Raw genomic sequence first — 19,267 nt, forward strand, 5'->3', positions numbered from 1 at the left:
TCAGAGAAAACCCTTGTGCCCAGATATATTTGGTCCTTGTGGCGCTCCTATCCTTTCCCCATCATACTAACTCCCCTTCTGCCGAGGTTTGGTTATGAGTCTTAGTATCTGTTTTGAAACGCTGCTAGGTAGAGTCTTTCAGGTGCCTTCTGTGGTAGACTCCTGTCATACGTCCAATGCACATCCCATTTGTCTTTCTAAGTGAGGATTGATCATCCTACCTGTGTCCGCTAGAAAGACTCATTTATACTACTCACTTATAAACACCTTCAGTGGAGTGCAGATAAATATTTAACATCCAGCCATCCAGGGCAAGGAAAACAACAATAACTCAATTTATAGCATTTGCCAATTCCTATGGTGTTACTTTATCACTAATCTCTATTCAAGCTAGCAGAATGACATCCCTGGCTGTGGACCTACAAAGACATTTTCAGAGTCAAGTTTTGCAAGCTGGTGTGAGCTAGTTTCAGCTCAGTTGAAAAGACACTCTCTCCCATTGACTTGCCCTGAACTTCCAGTTACAATCTTGACATCGTGTTCTATGGATCTATTTTAGTTTTCCTTACACTGTCTCACTGGCTTACCTGTTCTGTTAATGTTACAATGGCTGTAATTCTAACAATTCTTATATTTATTGTAACTCCTTTAACTTCTTTTTTCCTTATTATTATTTTAAAGTGTTTTTGGATGGTGCTGGAGAGATGGCTCTTAGAGGACCCACATTCATGCCAGCACCCATGTCACACAGCTCACAATGGCTTGTAACTCCAGCCCTCCATAGACCACCACACATGGCATATGCTCATCCAAAAATAAAGAAAAATCATTTAAAAATTATTCTTTGGAAATTTCTTACATGTATATAGTGCTTCTTCATCATGTCTCCTTCCTTTCCTTTTTTCTAAGTTTTTTGGGAACATTGCAAATATTTGTATTTCCATATAAATTTTAGCATTAGGGATTTTTTATTATTATTTCAATAAGTGTTTTTTGTTTGTTTGTTTTGTTTTGTTTTATTTGTTTTAACCAGGATTGCCTTAAGTCTTTGGTCAAGTTTGGTGAGAATTAACATCATAACATATTGAATATTAAGGGATGTGGTATATTTCCCCTATTCATTTAGATCTTTGATTTTGTTAGTTGTATACGATAGTTTTTAATGTTGAAAGCTTATGCATATTTTATCAAATTTCTATCTAAATATTTAATATTGTTTTTTAGAGATTCAATTCACATTGTGTGAGGCTAACATATGGATTGCATATAGTTGGTTTTATTTTCTTTTTGTCTTATGAATTATTTATATGTATTTCTCTGTTCCTAAATATTTGATGTTTTCTCAGATATCTTTTTGTTCTTAGTTTAAGATTTAATTCCAGCTTAATAAGACTACACACTTTGCATAACCAGGATACTTAAAAACTTCCTGAGATGTTTTGTGGATGAGAAAGCAGGACTCTGGTCACATTGTCTGTGGGTACTAAAAGAGTGGCATTCTGTTTTATGGTTTTGTTTTGTTGTTGTTGTCTTTAGACTTTTACCCATTTTTGAGTATGGGTATTGTGCCTGCAAGTCTATCTGATCACATGTGTGCAGTGCCCGCAGAGACCCAGAAGAGGGCATCAGATCCCCTAGAACTGGAGTTATTCACAGTTGGTATACACAGGTACCATGTTGTGCTGCAGACCAAATCTGGGTCCTCAGCAAGAGGAACAAGTGCTCCTAACTACTGAGCCATCTCCCCAGTCCCTCTGCTGGTCCATGAGAGTAAATTATGTCAAAAGGCAGATCATGCATGACTCTCACCCCACAGATTTTATGTGTAGCTATTATCTTAATTAGTAATAAGCTTTGCAATATTTAATTATAAGCATGGATTGCTTACTTTCTTTTGTTGTTGTTGTTAGTGTAGGCTTCATGCCTAAACTTCTTTCTAGAAGCTGAATTAGCCACCCCAGACTTCTTTGGGTTAAAACTATCCTGATATATATTTTTTTCTATAGTTGTTTTTCCTATTAACATGCTTTTGTCTTTTTATTTAAAATTGTGCTTCATACACACACATGTGCGTGCACACACACACACATATAGTGGAACTTGGTTTTCTGCATTTTGGCAAACTCTACCTTTTCATGAAGGCATCTACACTACACATATTCAACAATTATTGACATCACTAAGTCTTCAAGATGGGTATTTATTTTCTCTTCTCCATCATTTGTTTCCCTTCTTTCTGTGCCTTTTTTTTTTCAATTGATTACTTTATTATTCTACTTTTTCCTCCTTTGTTGGTGTATTTACTATATTCTGGAAGTTTAAAATTTTTTTTCACCTTGTCTTTCTCCTTGATATTCTGAGACCTCATTATAACCATTGTAGGAAATTTGAGAGAAATGTGTTGTCTTTTCTATTAAAGGGTTAAATATGACAAAGGAAACACCATTTTAAAAGACAACTGAAAAATACCATTTAGAAAAAAAATCTCTTCTCAGGTCATCATTTTCCTAAAATCAAAATATACGTTTGAAGTGTACATTCTGTGTAAAGCTGGGTTCTGTTTATCACTAACTTTTAAATCAGCCAGTTGCATAAGAATGTAGGCTAGAGAGAAAGGGGGATGGAAGGGAAGATTTTGGGGGTAGACTGGGAAGAGAGGAGGGAGAGGGCACACTTGGGATGTAGAGTAAATAAACAAACAACAACAAAAATAAAACAGGAATGTAAGGCTGGGCCTGACCACCTGACCACATCCATCGTATGAGGCATAGGACCCTGAGAGTTAAGAATGAAGTCGATGAGATGGCTTACTTGGTTTAGCACCAACACACCTTCGGCAGAAGGAAGCTTTTCTGCACTGCTGAAATATCTTGGGTTAGATAGTTGTTTTCTTGAGACCTCAGGGCCCATTCCCAGCACCATGCAGACACGATTTCTTCCTTTTCTGCACTCTATGATCAGCCCAGTATCTTTCCTTCTTCAAATATTGCTGTCTTCTCTATTCCCTACCTCTTCACTGGGAATTCCAATTTTATTCTTTTTTCTGTTGCTTAGTTTTTCCTTTTATGTTGAAGTAGGTTTTGTTTTGTTTTCTCTTCTTTGTATTAGGGAATTTCCTCACTCTGATTCTTAAGTTCTATATTCTTTCTAATTTTGGCTGTTTCTAATATGCATTCCCATGTATTTAAAAAAATGTTAGTATTTTTTGCTTGCTTGCCTAAGTGTTTTTGTTGTTGTTGTTTATTATACATGTAGCTGATATCTCTTTTTACTGTCTTTTATTACAAAGATCCTTGGTCCTTTGTTCTGTTTACATTGGGATATATTACTAAGTGTTTTTTCTGAAGCAAATGTCTTGCTCATTTTCTTTTCCAGGAGGCACCTTAGAAGGGAGCACGAGACCCCCACTTTCATCACAACAATAAAGCAAGTGTATGGCCTCTTGGATATAGGCCCCAAGAATCAGAAAACCTCCCTTAAACCCTCTGGATAGTTCTGTGGTTCAGACTCTCAGCTGTTGCTTCCAGAAGGAAATAGAAAGTCTTACTCATTCTTGTTCTCTTGGCTTTGGCTTGGCAGGTGGGCATGGGAGCAGAAGACGTGAACTGTTGTGTTAGGGTAAAGCTTCTACACAAGCCCATCCCCAGACCCGCACAGAACATCGGGCCTGCATACAGTCACAACAGTTTTTCATGTTCCTGAACTTTCCCACTCTTGTACTCCCAGGGAAAGAGCCAGTAAATGGTTCAGAAATGGATGTGGAATCATTTTTAGCTTCGCATGGGCTATTTTTAATTCATTTCTTTCAGACATCACATTAATTTTTAAAACTCAATTTTAAACCACAAAGTTATCTCATTTATGTTTTAGAGTACTATTTTGGTAGAACACATTTTCTGTATTTCTTTTTATATTCCTCAGAAATACTGTCTTCAATTAGGAAAAATTAATAATTTTTCACCACCAAGACTGCCTGACGTAGCTCATTGGATAAATGTGCTTGCTGCCTGACGACCTGAATTCAAGCTCCAGGACCCACATGGTCCCACAAGATATGCAACCTCACATACACACAATTTCAAGATTAAAAGAAAGACTTTTTGAACACCTACAAGCGGAAGTCTCATATATTTGCACGTGCGGCTAGAAATCTGTTACTTGTTATTAAATGTAAAGGTGTCAGCTGTCAGGGCTTGTGCAGGAAAAATAGGGGCTATAGGTAAAAATATAGGTCTTTTACAATAGCTGTCCACATGAACTTACCTCCCAAGTGGCACACAGATTTGATTTATGGTATAACCATTTGCCGTTTTCATCTTTAGGATAAATTTCCTTTCCAGGCTATAAAACACAAAACATTTATTTATGCCTAAGAACTAAAAATAGAAAATTTAAGCTGTCAACATATAATATACTGTGGCCTTGCAAATCAAGCTTACCAATTTATATACTTTTCTAACAAATATTATATGTACATATAAAACCTATGTATATGTACATATAACTATATACTATATTACACTCTATATCTTATTAATAATATATGACATGTAATTATACAATATTTTATCATTGTGGGAGTCCCTGCATGTGTCATAGCTGCAGGGAATTGATCCAGGTGAAGCAACATTGAAACTCTTCTTAGCTGATGCTGAGCCAAACTTCTTGGAGTTTGATATCAGCTGGTTTATTTTAGCCATATTTAAGCACAGTAAAATTTTGGAAAAAAAGGTTCCTGATGATAATTAACTCAGTTCCAAGTTACAACAAACTTAAGATGTATTTACATTGAAACTCTTTACAAAGTACATATGGTTTCTTTCATAAAGATGGTTTCTATTGACTCAGAATCAATGCTCAAGATTTAGGAGGGAAGGGTCTGAGATAAACAAAACATAAATTCTAGGAGGTATGAGTGAAGCCTGGCTGTACAGATAGCAACCAGGTTGTAAACTGACTTCGTTACCAGCATTCCAAGAGGAAGACAGGTAAATATCTCCTTCCTTTGAAGAGATGAGCCTGCATGTTTAACTTTCCTGGCTTCCCCTGTATTTATCTGTGTGTACAAGGACCTTTCACCCTCAACACTTTCCCATTTCTAAGTTTTTAAAGAAAAAAAATGGCCATGGTAAAGGACATGGTTGAATGCATTGCATTTATGACTAGTCTAATTACATAAGCATGCATAAAAACATTATAAGAATAGCTAACAAAGGACCAGGGAAAGGGGAAAGCCATATTAGCCATGATGGCCATTCAAGGTCACTTGAGAGATTTTGTCTATCTCTTTGTGCAAATCATTAATTTGAAAAATCTGACACATTAAAGCAACATATGCCAGGAAATTGTTGACAACCAAGATTATGTTTGAATAACAAATAATCTATATAGTTTTTTTTAAAACTGTGGTCCTCAGTTCACCTATCTCTTGATTAATTTCCACTAATATTTTTGCTGTAATAATAATAGTTTTACTAATCATATAGGCCATCTTTGAGACTTCTCTTTGTATGTCAGTAACCATTCCTGGGTTTGGCAATGAAAGAACATAAAAACAATCTTTAGGGGGGGGGGGCCAAGATGGTGGTGCCAGGAAAACACTGCATCTGAGGAGCAGGACCACATTTTCCGTACAGTGACCAAGAGACTAAACTCTGGGCCCTAAAACAACAGCGATCGTGTTTCCCAGGTGAGAAGAAACCCCCATGGCGTGGGAACCAGTTGGGTCCACTCTCAGGCCACCCAGCCAGAACCCAGAAGAGATCCCCGGTCTCGCAGGCACTAGGTCGCTGGACCAGAGCCACATGCCTGCAAGCCCCATCACCTTCCCAGGCTGAACGGTTGGCACAAAAACACCAGAGACTGGGAGTCCCAGTCGTGAGAAAAACCCACGGGGAAAGAAAGTAGCGGGACTGGCCACGGGTCACCCAGGCTTTTCCTGGAAAAAGTCTCGCAGATCGGCAGGTACTCCCCAGCATCACTGAACTGGCCTCCCGCCACCAGCACGGAGGGGCTGCACTCCAGCTCTCAGGCACAGACGAAGCTGTGCACCCTAGTGCAACAGAGACAGGGAGTTCCTGTCAGGAGAGGGCCCCACAGGGAAGGAAGGAAACAATACTGACTTGGGACACCCAGGCTTTACCTGGGGAAAGTCTCTCGCAGACCAGCGGGTACAAACTGCCATCACTGATCTGGCCCCAAGCCAGAAGCACAGAGAGTAGTTGGGCACCCAGCTCCTGCAGACTAGCAGGCAGGTGTGCGAGCTGCCAGCCCAGAGACCTGCTTTGTACCAACTATTTCTCACAGACAGAACTGTGCACCCCAGGACACCAGAGACCTGGAGTCACTGTCTGGAGAAATCCTCACAGGGAACAAAGCAAAGGGGAGGGACTTAGACCACCCAGTATATCCCCAGAAAAGGTCCCGCAGACTGTCACAAACCAGGGACCTGCTATGCACCAGATAGCCTGCTGTTACCAGGAGAGCAGTACTCACCCGCCATAGATTACTGCTTGGGTACTGGGGCACAGAGCCCCAACCCCAGACCTACAAAAGTTCAGGATCCCCGAGATCAACCCCAGATACTGCTCCAAGGGACAACCAGTTATCCCTAACAAAACCGACCAAACCACGGGACACACAGGTTACAGAAGCAGATCACTAAATTCACAGCAAGAGACTGGGCAGCTGTCTTCAGGACTTCTCCTGGTGAGAGGAGAGCCCTATCAACTAATAAGGACAACAATTACCATTTAGGTCTCTACACCTGAGGTGAGCAGCAGTAACTCCTGAAAAACACCAGCCATCCAGTGACTACACCCAAAAAGCTGAGAAGGCTTCCTTCAGGAAAAACTATCTTCCTACCAAAGGGATTCTCTCCACCACAGGATTCCAGGAACCACCAGAAACCAATTCCAAACACCTAAGATAACCCAATGGGTAGAGGCCAGCATAAAAGTTCAACCAACAAAAGCCAGAGCAATATGGCATCTCCAGAACCCAGTTATCCAGGGACAAGTAGCCCTAGACACCCCAGCATACTTGAAATGCAAGAAGAGGACCTAACATCTATGCTCATGAAGAGGATAACAGAGGAAACAGATAAAATGCGTAAAGAAATAGAGGAAGATAAAAACAAACAGTTTATGACCATCCGTAAAGAAATAGAGGAAGTTGCAGCCAAACAGTTTGTGGCCTTTAGAGAGGAAATGCTTAAATCACTGAATGAAATAAAAGAAAAAGAGGATTGTTCAAACAAACAGCTGAAGGAATTGATGGAAAAGCAGGAAAATACAGTCAGACAGGTGAAGGAAATCAAAATGGCTCAAGACCTGAAGATAGAATTGGAAAACTTAAAGAAAACACAAATGGAGGAAATTGTGGAAAGAAAGAACTTAGGGAAGAAAACAGGAACCACAGAGGTTAGCATAACCAATAGGCTACAAAAAATGGAAGAAAGAATCTCAGGTGTGGAAGATACAATGGAAGAAATAGATGTATCTGTCAAAGAAAATGTTAAATCTAAAAAATTCCTGACACAGACCGTCCAAGAAATTCAAGACAACATAAAAAGACAAAACCTAAGAATAATAGGAGTAGAGGAAAAAGAAGATTCCCTGCTCCAAGGCCCAGAAAATATTTTCAACAAAATCATTGAAGAAAATTTTCCCAACTTAAAGGAGAAGCCAATAAGAATACAAGAGGCCTACAGAACACCCAATAAATTAGACCAAAAAAGAAAATTCTCCCACCACATAATAATCAAAACCGTAAGTATACAGAACAAAGAAAAAATACTAAAAGCTGCAAGGGAAAAAGGTCAAGTAACATATAATGGCAAACCCATCAGAATCACACCTGAATTTTCAACAGAGACTATGAAAGCCAGAAGGGCCTGGATGGATATCATGCAGATCCTAAGAGAACACAGATGTCAGCCCAGGCTACTATACCCAGCAAAACTCTCAGTCCTCATAGATGGAGAAAACAAGATATTCAATGACAAAAACAAATTTCAACAATACCTACACACAAATCCAGTGTTACAGAAGACACTAGAAGGGAAAATACAACCCAAGAAAATTATCTACTTTCAAGAAAACACAGGAAATAATTAACCTCACTACAGTAAAACAAAAAGCAACCAAACACACAACCTTATGACCACAGCCAACATCAATATCAAAGGATCTAACAGCCACTGGTCATTAATCTCTCTCAACATCAGTGGACTCAATTCTCCAATAAATAGACACAGACTAACAGAATGGATGCGTAAACAAAACCCAGCAATCTGTTGCATACAAGAAACACACCTAAGTCACAAAGATAGACATTACCTGAGGGTAAAGGGTTGGAAGATGGCTTTCCAAACAAATAGACCCAAAAAGCAATTAGGAGTAGCCATTCTAATAGCTGATAAAATAGACTTTCAACCAAAATTAATCAAAAGAGATGGGGAAGGACACTTCATACTCATCAAGGGAAAATTCCAACAAGAAGACATCAAAATCCTCAACATCTATGCCCCAAATACAAGGGCACCTACATTTGTAAAACAGACATTGATAAAACTTAAACCACACATAGATCCCCACACATCAATAGTGGGAGACTTCAACAAGCCACTCTCAACAAAGGACAGGTCAACAAACCAGAAATTAAACAAAGAAACAATGTCTCTAACAGAGGTCATGAATCAAATGGACCTGACAGACATTTACAGAACCTTACACCCAAACACAAAAGAATTTACCTTCTTCTCAGCACCTCATGGAACCTTATAGACAAAACCTTATATCTTGTTTTCTCCATCTATGAGGACTGAGAGTTTTGCTGGGTATAGTAGCCTGGGCTGACATCTGTGTTCTCTTAGGGTCTGCATGATATCTGTCCAGGCCCATCTGGCTTTCATAGTCTCTGTTGAAAAGTCAGTGTGATTCTAATGGGTTCGCCATTATATGTTACCTGGCCTTTTCCCCTTGCAGCTTTTAGTATATTTTCTTTGTTCTGTATACTAACTGTTTTGATTATTATGTGGTAGGAGGATTTTCTTTTCTGGTCTAATTTATTGGGTGTTCTGTAGGCCTCTTGTATTCTTATTGGCCTCTCCTTTAAGTTGGGGAAATTTTCTTCAATGATTTTGTTGAAAATGTTTTCTGGGCCTTGGAGCAGGGAATCTTCTTTTTCTTCTACTCCTATTATTCTTAGGTTTTGTCCAAAATAGTCCATATAGTTGGTCACAAAGCGAGCCTCAACAGATACAAGAAGATTGAAATAATCTCCTGTATCCTGTCTGATCACTGTGGAATAAAGCTGGATCTCAATGACAACAGAAATAGCAATAAGCCTACACACACATGGAAACTGAACAACTTGCTACTAAATGACAGCTAGGTTAGGGAAGAAAGAAAAAAAAGAAAGAAATTAAAGTCTTCCTAGAACTCAATGAAAATGAAGACACAACATACCCAAACTTGTGGGACACAATGAAAGCAGTGCTAAGAGGAAAGTTCATAGCACTAAGTGCCTTCAAGAAGAAATTCAAGACAGCTCATTCAAGCAACTTAATGGCTCACTTAAAAACCCTAGAAAAAGAAGCAGACACACCAAAAAGGAGTAGACGGCTGGAAATAATCAAATTCAGGGCTGAAATCAATCAACTAGAAACAAATAAAACAATTCAAAGAATCAATGAAACCAAGAGCTGCTTCTTTGAGAAAATCAACAAGATAGACAAACCCTTAGCCATGCTAACTAAAAGGCAGAGAGACACCATCAAAATCAGAAATGAAAAAGGGGACATAACTACAGACACTGAAGAAATTCAAACAATCATTAGGACTTACTTCAAAAGTCTATACTCAACAAAATTTGAAAACCTAAATGAAATGGACAATTTTCTTGATTGATTCGAATTACCAAAGCTGAATCAGGACCAGGTAAATCAATTAAATAGTCCTATATCCTCCAAGGAAATAGAAGCAATCATCGAAAGTCTCCCATCCAAAAAAAGCTCAGGACCAGATGCTTTCAGTGCAGAATTCTACCAGACCTTCAAAGAAGAGCTAACTTCAGTTCTCTTCAAACTATTCCACAAAATAGAAACAGAAGGAACATTACCAAACTCATTCTATGAAGCCACAGTCACCTTGGTACCTAAACCACACAAAGACCCAACAAAGAAAGAGAATTTCAGGCCAATCTCCCTTATGAACATTGATGCAAAAATATTCAACAAAATACCTGCAAACCGAATACAAGAAAACATCAAAGATATAGTCCACTATGACCAAGTAGGCTTCATCCCAGGTACACAGGGGTGGTTCAATATATGGAAATCCATCAATGTGATCCACCATATTAACAAACTGAAAGAAAAAAAACCACATGATAATCTCCCTAGATGCTGAAAAAGCATTTGACAAAATCCAACATCCATTCATGTTTAAAGTGTTGGAGAGATCAGGGATACAAGGCACATATCTAAACATAGTAAAGGTGATATACAGCAAGCCTATAGCCAACATCAAACTGAATGGAGAGAAACTCAAAGCAATCCCACTGAAATCAGGGACAAGACAAGGTTACCCACTCTCTCCATATGTCTTCAACATAGTGCTGGAAGTCCTTGCTAGAGCAATAAGACAGTTGAAGGAGATCAATGGGATACAAATTGGAAAGGAAGAAGTCAAATTATCACTATTTGCATATGATAAGATAGTATACATGAGGCACACCAAAAACTCTACCAGAGAACTCCTACAGCTGATAAACACCTTCAGCAAAGTGGCCGGATACAAAATTAATTCAAAAAATCAGTAGCTCTCCTGTATACAAAAGACAAAAGGGCTGAGACAGAAATTAGGAAAACAACACCCTTCACAATAGCCACAAATGACATAAAGTACCTTGGAATAACCCTAACCAAGCAGGTCAAAGACTTGTATGAAAAAAATTTCAAGTCTCTGAAGAAAGAATTAGAAGAAGATATCAGAAGATGGAAAGATCTCCCATGCTCATGGCTTGGCAGGATTAACATAGTAAAAATGGCCATCTTACCAAAAGCAATCTACAGATTCAATGCAATTCCCATCAAATTACCAACACAATTCTTTACAGACCTTGAAAGACAAATTCTCAACTTCATATGGAATAACAAGAAACCCACAATTGCTAAAACAATCCTCTACAATAAAAGATCTTCTGGAGGTATCTCCATCCCTGATCTCAAGCTGTACTATAGAGCAACAGTTATAAAACCTGCATGGTACTGGCATAGAAACAGAATGGTGGATCAATGGAACCGAACAGAGGACCCAGAAATAAACCCACACACTTATGGACACCTGATCTTTGACAAAGATGCCGAAACCATACAATGGAGAAAAGATGGCATCTTCAACAAATGGTTCTGGTCTGTGTAACTGGATGTCTACATGTAGAAAAATGAAAATAGATCCATACTTATCACCCTGCACAAAACTAAAGTCCAAGTGAATCAAAGACCTCAACATAAAACCAGACACATTAAATCGGTTAGAAAAAAAAGTGGGGAAGAGCCTAGAACTCATTGGCACAGGAGACAACTTTCTGAACAGAACACCAACAGCACAGGCTCTAAGAGCAACAATCAATAAATGGGACCTCATGAAACTGAAAAGCTTCTGTAAAGCAAAGGACACCGTCATTAAAACAAAACGACTGTTTACAGATTGGGAAAGAATCTTCACCAACCCTCTATCTGACAGAGGACTAATATCCAGTATATATAAAGAACTAAAAAAGCTGAAAAATAGCAAACCAAGTAATCCAATTAAAAAATGGAGAACAGAGCTAAACAGAGAATTCTCTGTAGAGGAATATCAAATGGCAGAGAAACAATTAAAGAAATGCTCAATGTCATTAGCCATCAGGGAAATGCAAATCAAAACAACCCTGAGATTTCACCTTACACCCATCAGAATGGCCAAGATGAAAAACTCAAGTGACAATACATGTTGGAGAGGTTGTGGAGAAAGGGGAACCCTCCTCCACTGCTGGTGGGAATGTAAACTGGTACAACCACTCTGGAAATCAATCTGGCACTTTCTCAGACAACTAGGAATACTGCTTCCTCAAGATCCAGCCATACCACTCCTAGGCATATATCCAAAAGAGGCTCAAGTACACAATAAGGACATTTGCTCAACCATGTTTGTAGCAGCTTTATTTGTAATAGCCAGAAGCTGGAAACAACCCAGATGCCCCTCAACTGAAGAATGGATGCAGAAATTGTGGTACATCTATACAATGGAGTATTACTCAGCAATGAAAAATAAGGAAATCATGAAATTTGCAGGTAAATGGTGGGACCTAGAAAGGATCATCCTGCATGAGCTGTCCCAGAAGCAGAAAGACACACATGGTATATACTCACTAATATAGACATATAACATAGGATAAACCTACTAAAAACTGTACATCTAAAGAAACCAAGCAAGAAAGAGGACCCTGACTAAAATGCTCAATCCCCATCCTGAGAGGCAAAGAGGTTGGACATCAGAAGAAGAAGAAAACAGGAAACAACCTAGGAACCTGCCACAAAGGGCCTCCGAAAGCCTCTGCCCTGCAGACTATCAAAGCAGACGCTGAGACTTATGGCCAACTGTTGAGCAGAGTGCATGGAATCTTATGTAAGAAGTGGGAAATAGTAAGAGCTGGAGAGGATGGGAACCACACAAGGAGAGCAACAGAACCAGAAAATTTGAACACAGGGAACTTCCCAGAGACTCATACTCCAACCAAGGACCATGCATAGAGATAACCTAGAACCCCTGCATAGATGTAGCACATGACAGTTCAGTGTCCAAGGGCGTTACATAGTAATAGGAAGAGGGACTGCCCCTGACATAATCTGATTGGCCTCCTCTTTGATCACCTCCCCCTAAGGGGGGAGCAGCGTTACCAGGCCATAGAAGATGACAATGCAGCCACTCCTGATGTGATCTGATAGACTAAGATCAGAAGGAAGGAGAGGAGGACCTCCCCTATCAGTGGACTTGGGGAGGGGCATGCGTGAAGAAGGGGGAGGAAGGGAGGGTGGGATTGGGAGGGGAGGAGGGAGGGGCTTATGGGGGATACAAACTGAATAAAGTGTAATTAATAATAAAAAATAAATAAAAAAAAACAATCTTTAGCATGGTAAGCAACATCATACTGCCTGCTCTTACAGGTGTATCCTTTAAGCCCTGACAAAAAACACTTAGAATTTGCATTGGCAAACTGAGTTAACATACAATACAATCAGTACACATAATAGCATCATTTTTGGGTTGGCAGTATAGTGTCTTTGTCGTTTCCCCAAAGTCTCAGTTGATGAGTTAAAGTCTTGATGTCTCTTTCAGCAAGTTATCAATAGGTTTACTATTCCACCTTAGGGTTTCTGTTGCTGTGAAGAGGCACCATGAGCACAGCAATTCTTATAAAGGAAAACATTTAGTTAGGACTGGCTTATACTTCAGGAAGAAATATTGATACTGTGCCTGGATTAAGCATCTGAAATCTCAAAGTCCATCCCTAGTAACATGCTTCCTCTAACATTCATGTGCCTCTTAATAGCAACACTCCTATTTTCATTCAAACCAACGCACATGAGTTTGTCATCCACTTTCAGATACTTCACTTGTCTGGTGTCTCTGGGATATTGTCCCAGATATGGCAAGGTGGGAGCCATGGGGTTTTATTTATTTTATATAAAGACATAAGCATGATCTCGCCTTGATGTTAGAACATAGGGCCCTTTTCATTGATGAGTTTCTAGATCTTGTTATTTAACGTATTTCAGGCAGGATCATTTTCAGTTTTTAGTTGTAATGGGAATCTCAGAAAGGACATGTATAAACAGGTATTTGACAAAGTCAAGTTTCAGATATGACACAGTGGTATTTTTCTGGGCCTCATCCCATACCTGGGGTGAGTCAGGGAGAGACATTGTACATAGCTAGAGTGGATTTTGAGCATGGATTTCTCCATACGTCCAGCAGAGGCTCCCCAGATGCAGACCGAAGTAGTTCAGACGTCAAGTTGATGTCCATTCACCATTAAATATGCGCTAGAAGCTTGGAATACTGTAAAATAGTTCTTTATACTGTGAGAAATAATGTCTTTAATAGAAGGTAGGCACCTGTGAGCTTCTTTTAAACTTTTTCTTGCCAGAGTCTGATCAAAAGCAAACATAAAACTAAAAAATAAAATCTATTTAATTATCAATGCTACCCCCCCCTTTTTGAGACAGGGTTGCTCTGTGTATCCTTGGCTGTCCTGGATTCACTTTGTAGACTAGGCTGGCCTTGACCTCACGGAGATCCACCTGCATCTGCCTCCCCAAGTTCTGAGATTACAGGCGTGCACCACCACGCCCAGTGCTCAATAATTTTTAAAGACTTAAATTTAAGGCTATATATGCCTGTAATCCCAGCACTCAGGGAGGCAGAGGCAGCAGATCTCTGTGAGTTTGAGGCCAGCCTGGTAAACAAAAGGAGACCAGAATAGCCAAGACTACTCAGAGAAACCCTGTCTAAAAAGGGAGAGGAAGACACATACATACACACAGAGAGATTTAAGTTCCAGGGCAATTTTAATTTTGAACTCACAGAGATCTGCCTGTCTATGTGTGTGCTGGAATTACAGCTGTAATCCCACCGTGCCCAGTTTGGAGAAAATTTCTAACTAAGTAGTCAACTTTGTTAGATTCCAGGAGGTTACTGATTGAATGGGGGTTTTCTTACCAGATTATAAGAGATTATGACCAAGAACACCTGCATTAACCTGACCTCTTCAACAGGGGCTGTATTACTGGCCTCTCATTTTATTTCCCAATTGGACTCAGACATTAGGAAAAAAACTCAAAAAGGTTGAGGACGGTTCTTAAACTCCAATTCAGGACTTGGTGAAAGTGGCCTTCAAGCTCTTTAACACCCAAGATGAGGTAGCTGAGTCTTGCCAACAAGCTCAGGTGTGACAGAACCTTACCCACCACTCCCAAGCTCTGAGGGTGGCCCTAAGGCCAACAACATCCTCCAAAAAGGGATCTGGAGATTTCCGTGGCCCCATCCAGTCGGGGCAAAGTCGGTCCCACTGGGAGCCTGTATTTGGTGTGGTCCATCATCTGTCCTAATCCCCACTCACCAACAAAGCCAAGCCCCCACTGCCTCCACCCCACCGGCAACCTGACCACTTTGGAGTGCCCCATTGGGAGTCTGACTCTTGTGCCACACCATAGAGACCCAGCCTCACCATTGGGGACATTTCAAACTCTTCATGCCCTTGGTTTGGTGGAGGACCAACAGCGTCCAACCTCAGAGACCTCCCCCCACCCCCCACCCCCATTACTCTATTCAAGCCTAGGAAGATGCACCACCTTCCTAGTGGACACAGGGGCTGACTTTTTAGTCCTCATCTCATACTCAGGTCATACAGTCCCTTCATGGGTCTCTGTCACAGGGGCGTATTAGAGACCGCCCCCCCCCACTTTTCAGCTAGGTCTTTGCCTTTGTCATGTATGCTTGCTGGACAGTCTTTCTCACATTCCTTCCTTCTCATGCTTGTGTGTCCAGTGCCTTTACTCGGCTGTGACATTTTCACCTGTTTCAGGGTTACCCTCTTTTTCTTTCCTGTCACCTTTCCAGACTCTCTCTCATTTACTTCTTCCCTTAATTGCCTTCCAGATCTACACTTCAGACTCCTCCACCCCTGCTCTTCTGGAACCTGTTGATCTGGGACATCTTGACCCTGGTAATAGCTACCCACCACCAACTGGCCACAGTTTGCTTGAAGAATCCCTCCTCTTTTGACAACTCCAGTTTCCCAACTCAGAGACTTGTCGCTGGGGTTTCAAGCCCATCATCGCCAGCCTACCATCTCAGGGCCTTCTGATCCCCACCAATTTGCCCTGCAACTCCCCCATTTTTCCAGTGCAGAAGCGCTCTGGACCTCTGTCTCATCAACGAGGTGTTGCTTTATTCATGGTTTCTTTACACCCTGATTGATATTTCCTCTTTGCTTTCACTTGGAGGACCCTGACACATGGTCTGTGAGGCAGCTTGCTTGGACTGTGCTCTCTCAGGGTTTTCGAGATAGTCTCCACTTCATTGGCCAGGCCTTGACCCGAGTTTATTCTCCTTCGACTTCAGCCCCAGTACCCTACTCCAGTACGTGGATGACCTCTTCCTATGCAGTCTTCTCCCTTTCCCTATCCCAAAAGGTAACTTCCCAACTCTTGAACCCTCTTGGCTCCTTAGAATACTTCTTCCAAAGCCCAACTATGCTCTCCCACAGTTGTATATCTAGGGGTCCAGCTTAGCCAAGGCTCTAAGACCTCCAACCAGGCGGTCCCTGAGGGACCTGCAACCCCCAACTACAGCAGATCAAATTCTTTCATTTTGGGGCCTGGTGGGGTTCTTTAGACATTGGACTCCCAGTTTCGCTATCACAACTAAGCCGCTATACCAGGCAGCCAATGAGACCAGCCACCCCATGGACCTCACATCCACCCAGCTACAGTTCGTCACTATTTTCCTTATTCTTTGAGGCTTCTTTTAAACAGCCCTAGCCTTGGCCTTTCCAGACTCTCCTCGGCCTTACCACCTCTCTACTGATGAGAGGGTGAGGTAGCAACAGGTGTCCAGTCCCAACCCACTGGACCCTCCCACAAAGCCATCGCTTTTCTGTCTAAACAATTAGACCCTATTGGGTGCAGATAGCAGCCAAGTAAGTGAGCCCTAGAGATGGCAATGGCAGAGGTCCTCAAGATCACTCCAGTGTATTCTATATATCCACCCTAATCTCCTGAGACACTCCTCTCTGTCTCTCTCTCCTCCAACCCTCAGGGGTCCAGGCCTTCCATCTGTTTTTCCTGGAAAACTCCCATGTTACTTTGGCCCCTAGCCCTGTTCTAAATCTGGCATCACTTCTCCTGTTCCATCCTTCTCCAACACCCCTTCCCACTCCTACCTAGAGGCTGTGGAAGCCCCTATGTTCACTCTGACCCAGTTTCCTAGACGAAGGTCTCACAAACCTACAGCTCTCCCTTTTCATGGACCAAAGTTCCCTTATAGATAACTCAGGAACCTGCCAGGTGGCTATGTGGTGGTCACCTCAACTGGACAGAGATCTGTTCCCTCCAACCAGAAGCCCCCAAACAGGACAAAGAGATAATCCCCCTCCCAATTACAAAAGCCCTCCAAAAACATTAGACAAAGAGAACACTTAGCTCCAGATTCTAAAGTGACCACTGGACTATGACACACCTATTGGATCTCCAAACCCAGGCAATACTTCAATATTTTATCAAACATGTCACTACCTTTTCCCTTCTACAAAAAGCCCCTAACCCATCCCAATGCTGGACTTCATGGACCTCCTACTGGGAGACCATGAATTTTCCAGGGACCCACTAATCCCTGAATAAACCTGCCTTTTACTTTTTTAATTTGGCTCAACTGGATTTATTGGATCAGCAACGAGAAGCCATTCATCAATCATCATCAATGTGGAGCAAATAATTGACCTGTATTTTATGTAGTGATACAATAATTTCTGTACGCTCTCTACCAGTAAGTTAAGACCTGTCCTTTCCATCATTATTTAAGTCTATGATTTCTTGTAAATAAGGAGTTACTGATAGTTGTGGAGAATTATGACATGCATAAATTTTTGTAATATTATCTTGTTGACATATAATTTCAGTAGGAGATAATGAGGGAGGAAGGATAAATAAATGATAAAGAAGTAAGGGATTCATTCTACGAGCCACTGCTTTAGCAGCAGCATTACTTAATAAACTAATAACCTATTCTGCCTCAGCGGTTATTCTTACAGAATTTAACCGAATAGCCAGGCATGGTGGCACACGCCTGTAATCTCAGAACTCAAGGAGGCAGAGGCAGGCAGATCTCTGCCAGTTTGAGGCCAGTCTGGTCTACAAAGTGAGTCCAGGATAACCAAGGTTACACAGAGAAACCCTGTCTTGAAAAACCAAGAGAATTTAACCAAGTATCCAGAAAGTAACTTAAAGAGCAGAGCCAAATCCTTAGTAGCGATAAGCAGATAAGGATACAACCAATTGATATGGCCCAAATTCTTTGTAAGTGCATTGTTTGGGAAGTTTTTTTTTAATTTTTATTTATTTATTTTTTATTAATTACACTTTATTCACTTTGTATCCCCCATAAGCCCCTCCCTCCTCCCCTCCCAATCCCACCCTCCCTTCCTCCCCCTTCTTCACGCATGCCCCTCCCCAAGTCCACTGATAGGGGAGGTCCTCCTCTCCTTCCTTCTGATCTTAGTCTATCAGATCACATCAGGAGTGGCTGCATTGTCATCTTCTGTGGCCTGGTAAGGCTGTTCCCCCCTCAGGGGGAGGTGATCAAAGAGCAGGCCAATCAGATTATGTCAGAGGCAGTCCCTCTTCCCATTACTATGTAACCCACTTGGACACTGAACTGTCATGTGCTACATCTGTGCAGAGGTTCTAGGTTATCTCTATGCATGGTACTTGGTTGGAGTATGAGTCTCTGGGAAGACCCCTGTGTTCAAATTTTCTGGTTCTGTTGCTCTCCTTGGTTTGGAAAGTTTTAAGCTGAGAAGCTGATGGCAAATTTTTGTTGTTGAGTAATAATATATCTTAAATAATTATAAAGTGGTTGTTTTTGTATTTTATTTGGAGCTACATTTAAACTTTGTTCTCTTAGTTTATTTACCATGAAAGTTAGAACAGTCATTTAGGTGTTGATTAGACCAGTAGGAAAGGAGAATGTCCTCCACACCGTGACTGACCATGACCTTAGAAAACTTAAACAGGGTGGGCTTAGGTACTTTTTAGCTTAGTTGCAACTGTTCCTGTACCAGAAGTTGAGTCTGTTTAAAAATTTACCCACAAAAGGACAAATGATCAATCTGTACTGACTTGTTCCCACTGTGAGGGAAAACAAACACAACACACACAAACAAGCAAAGATAAAACTAAGCTCTGGGGCAACAGAGGGCTAGCTCATGCTTGGGGTCGCGGAGCCCTGCCCAGCACTCCCTGGGATTTGCTCTGCACTACCAAAACCTGGGAATGGAAAAAGCGGTGTGGAAAAGGCTGCTGACCAAGGCCTTTGAGTTCCAATCAGATCCCTCAGAAGAGTGAGCCCTGATGCGGCTCTGTGACCAGGGAACCTGAGTTACTGATATCTACTTTGCCTGCCCTGCCAAAAAATATGCCCGAGAGGGTTTAAGCAATATG

General features: G+C 41.1%; 1 protein-coding gene across 2 annotated transcripts in view; it reads right to left on the bottom strand.

Annotated features, from left to right (window-relative positions):
• The window catches only part of Akr1d1 (aldo-keto reductase family 1 member D1), a 53,708-nt gene that overhangs the window by 12,691 nt on the left and 21,750 nt on the right, over positions 1-19,267 (bottom strand). For both annotated transcript variants that reach the window (XM_055602049.1, XM_055602048.1), the window contains one exon: positions 4,264-4,341. In XM_055602049.1, the coding sequence (XP_055458024.1) occupies positions 4,264-4,341 (78 nt within the window). The remainder of the gene's footprint in view (positions 1-4,263; positions 4,342-19,267) is intronic.

Source organism: Psammomys obesus, unplaced genomic scaffold (genome assembly GCF_907164565.1).
Source record: "Psammomys obesus unplaced genomic scaffold, mPsaObe1.curated_primary_1811, whole genome shotgun sequence".
Lineage (NCBI taxonomy): Eukaryota > Metazoa > Chordata > Mammalia > Rodentia > Muridae > Psammomys > Psammomys obesus.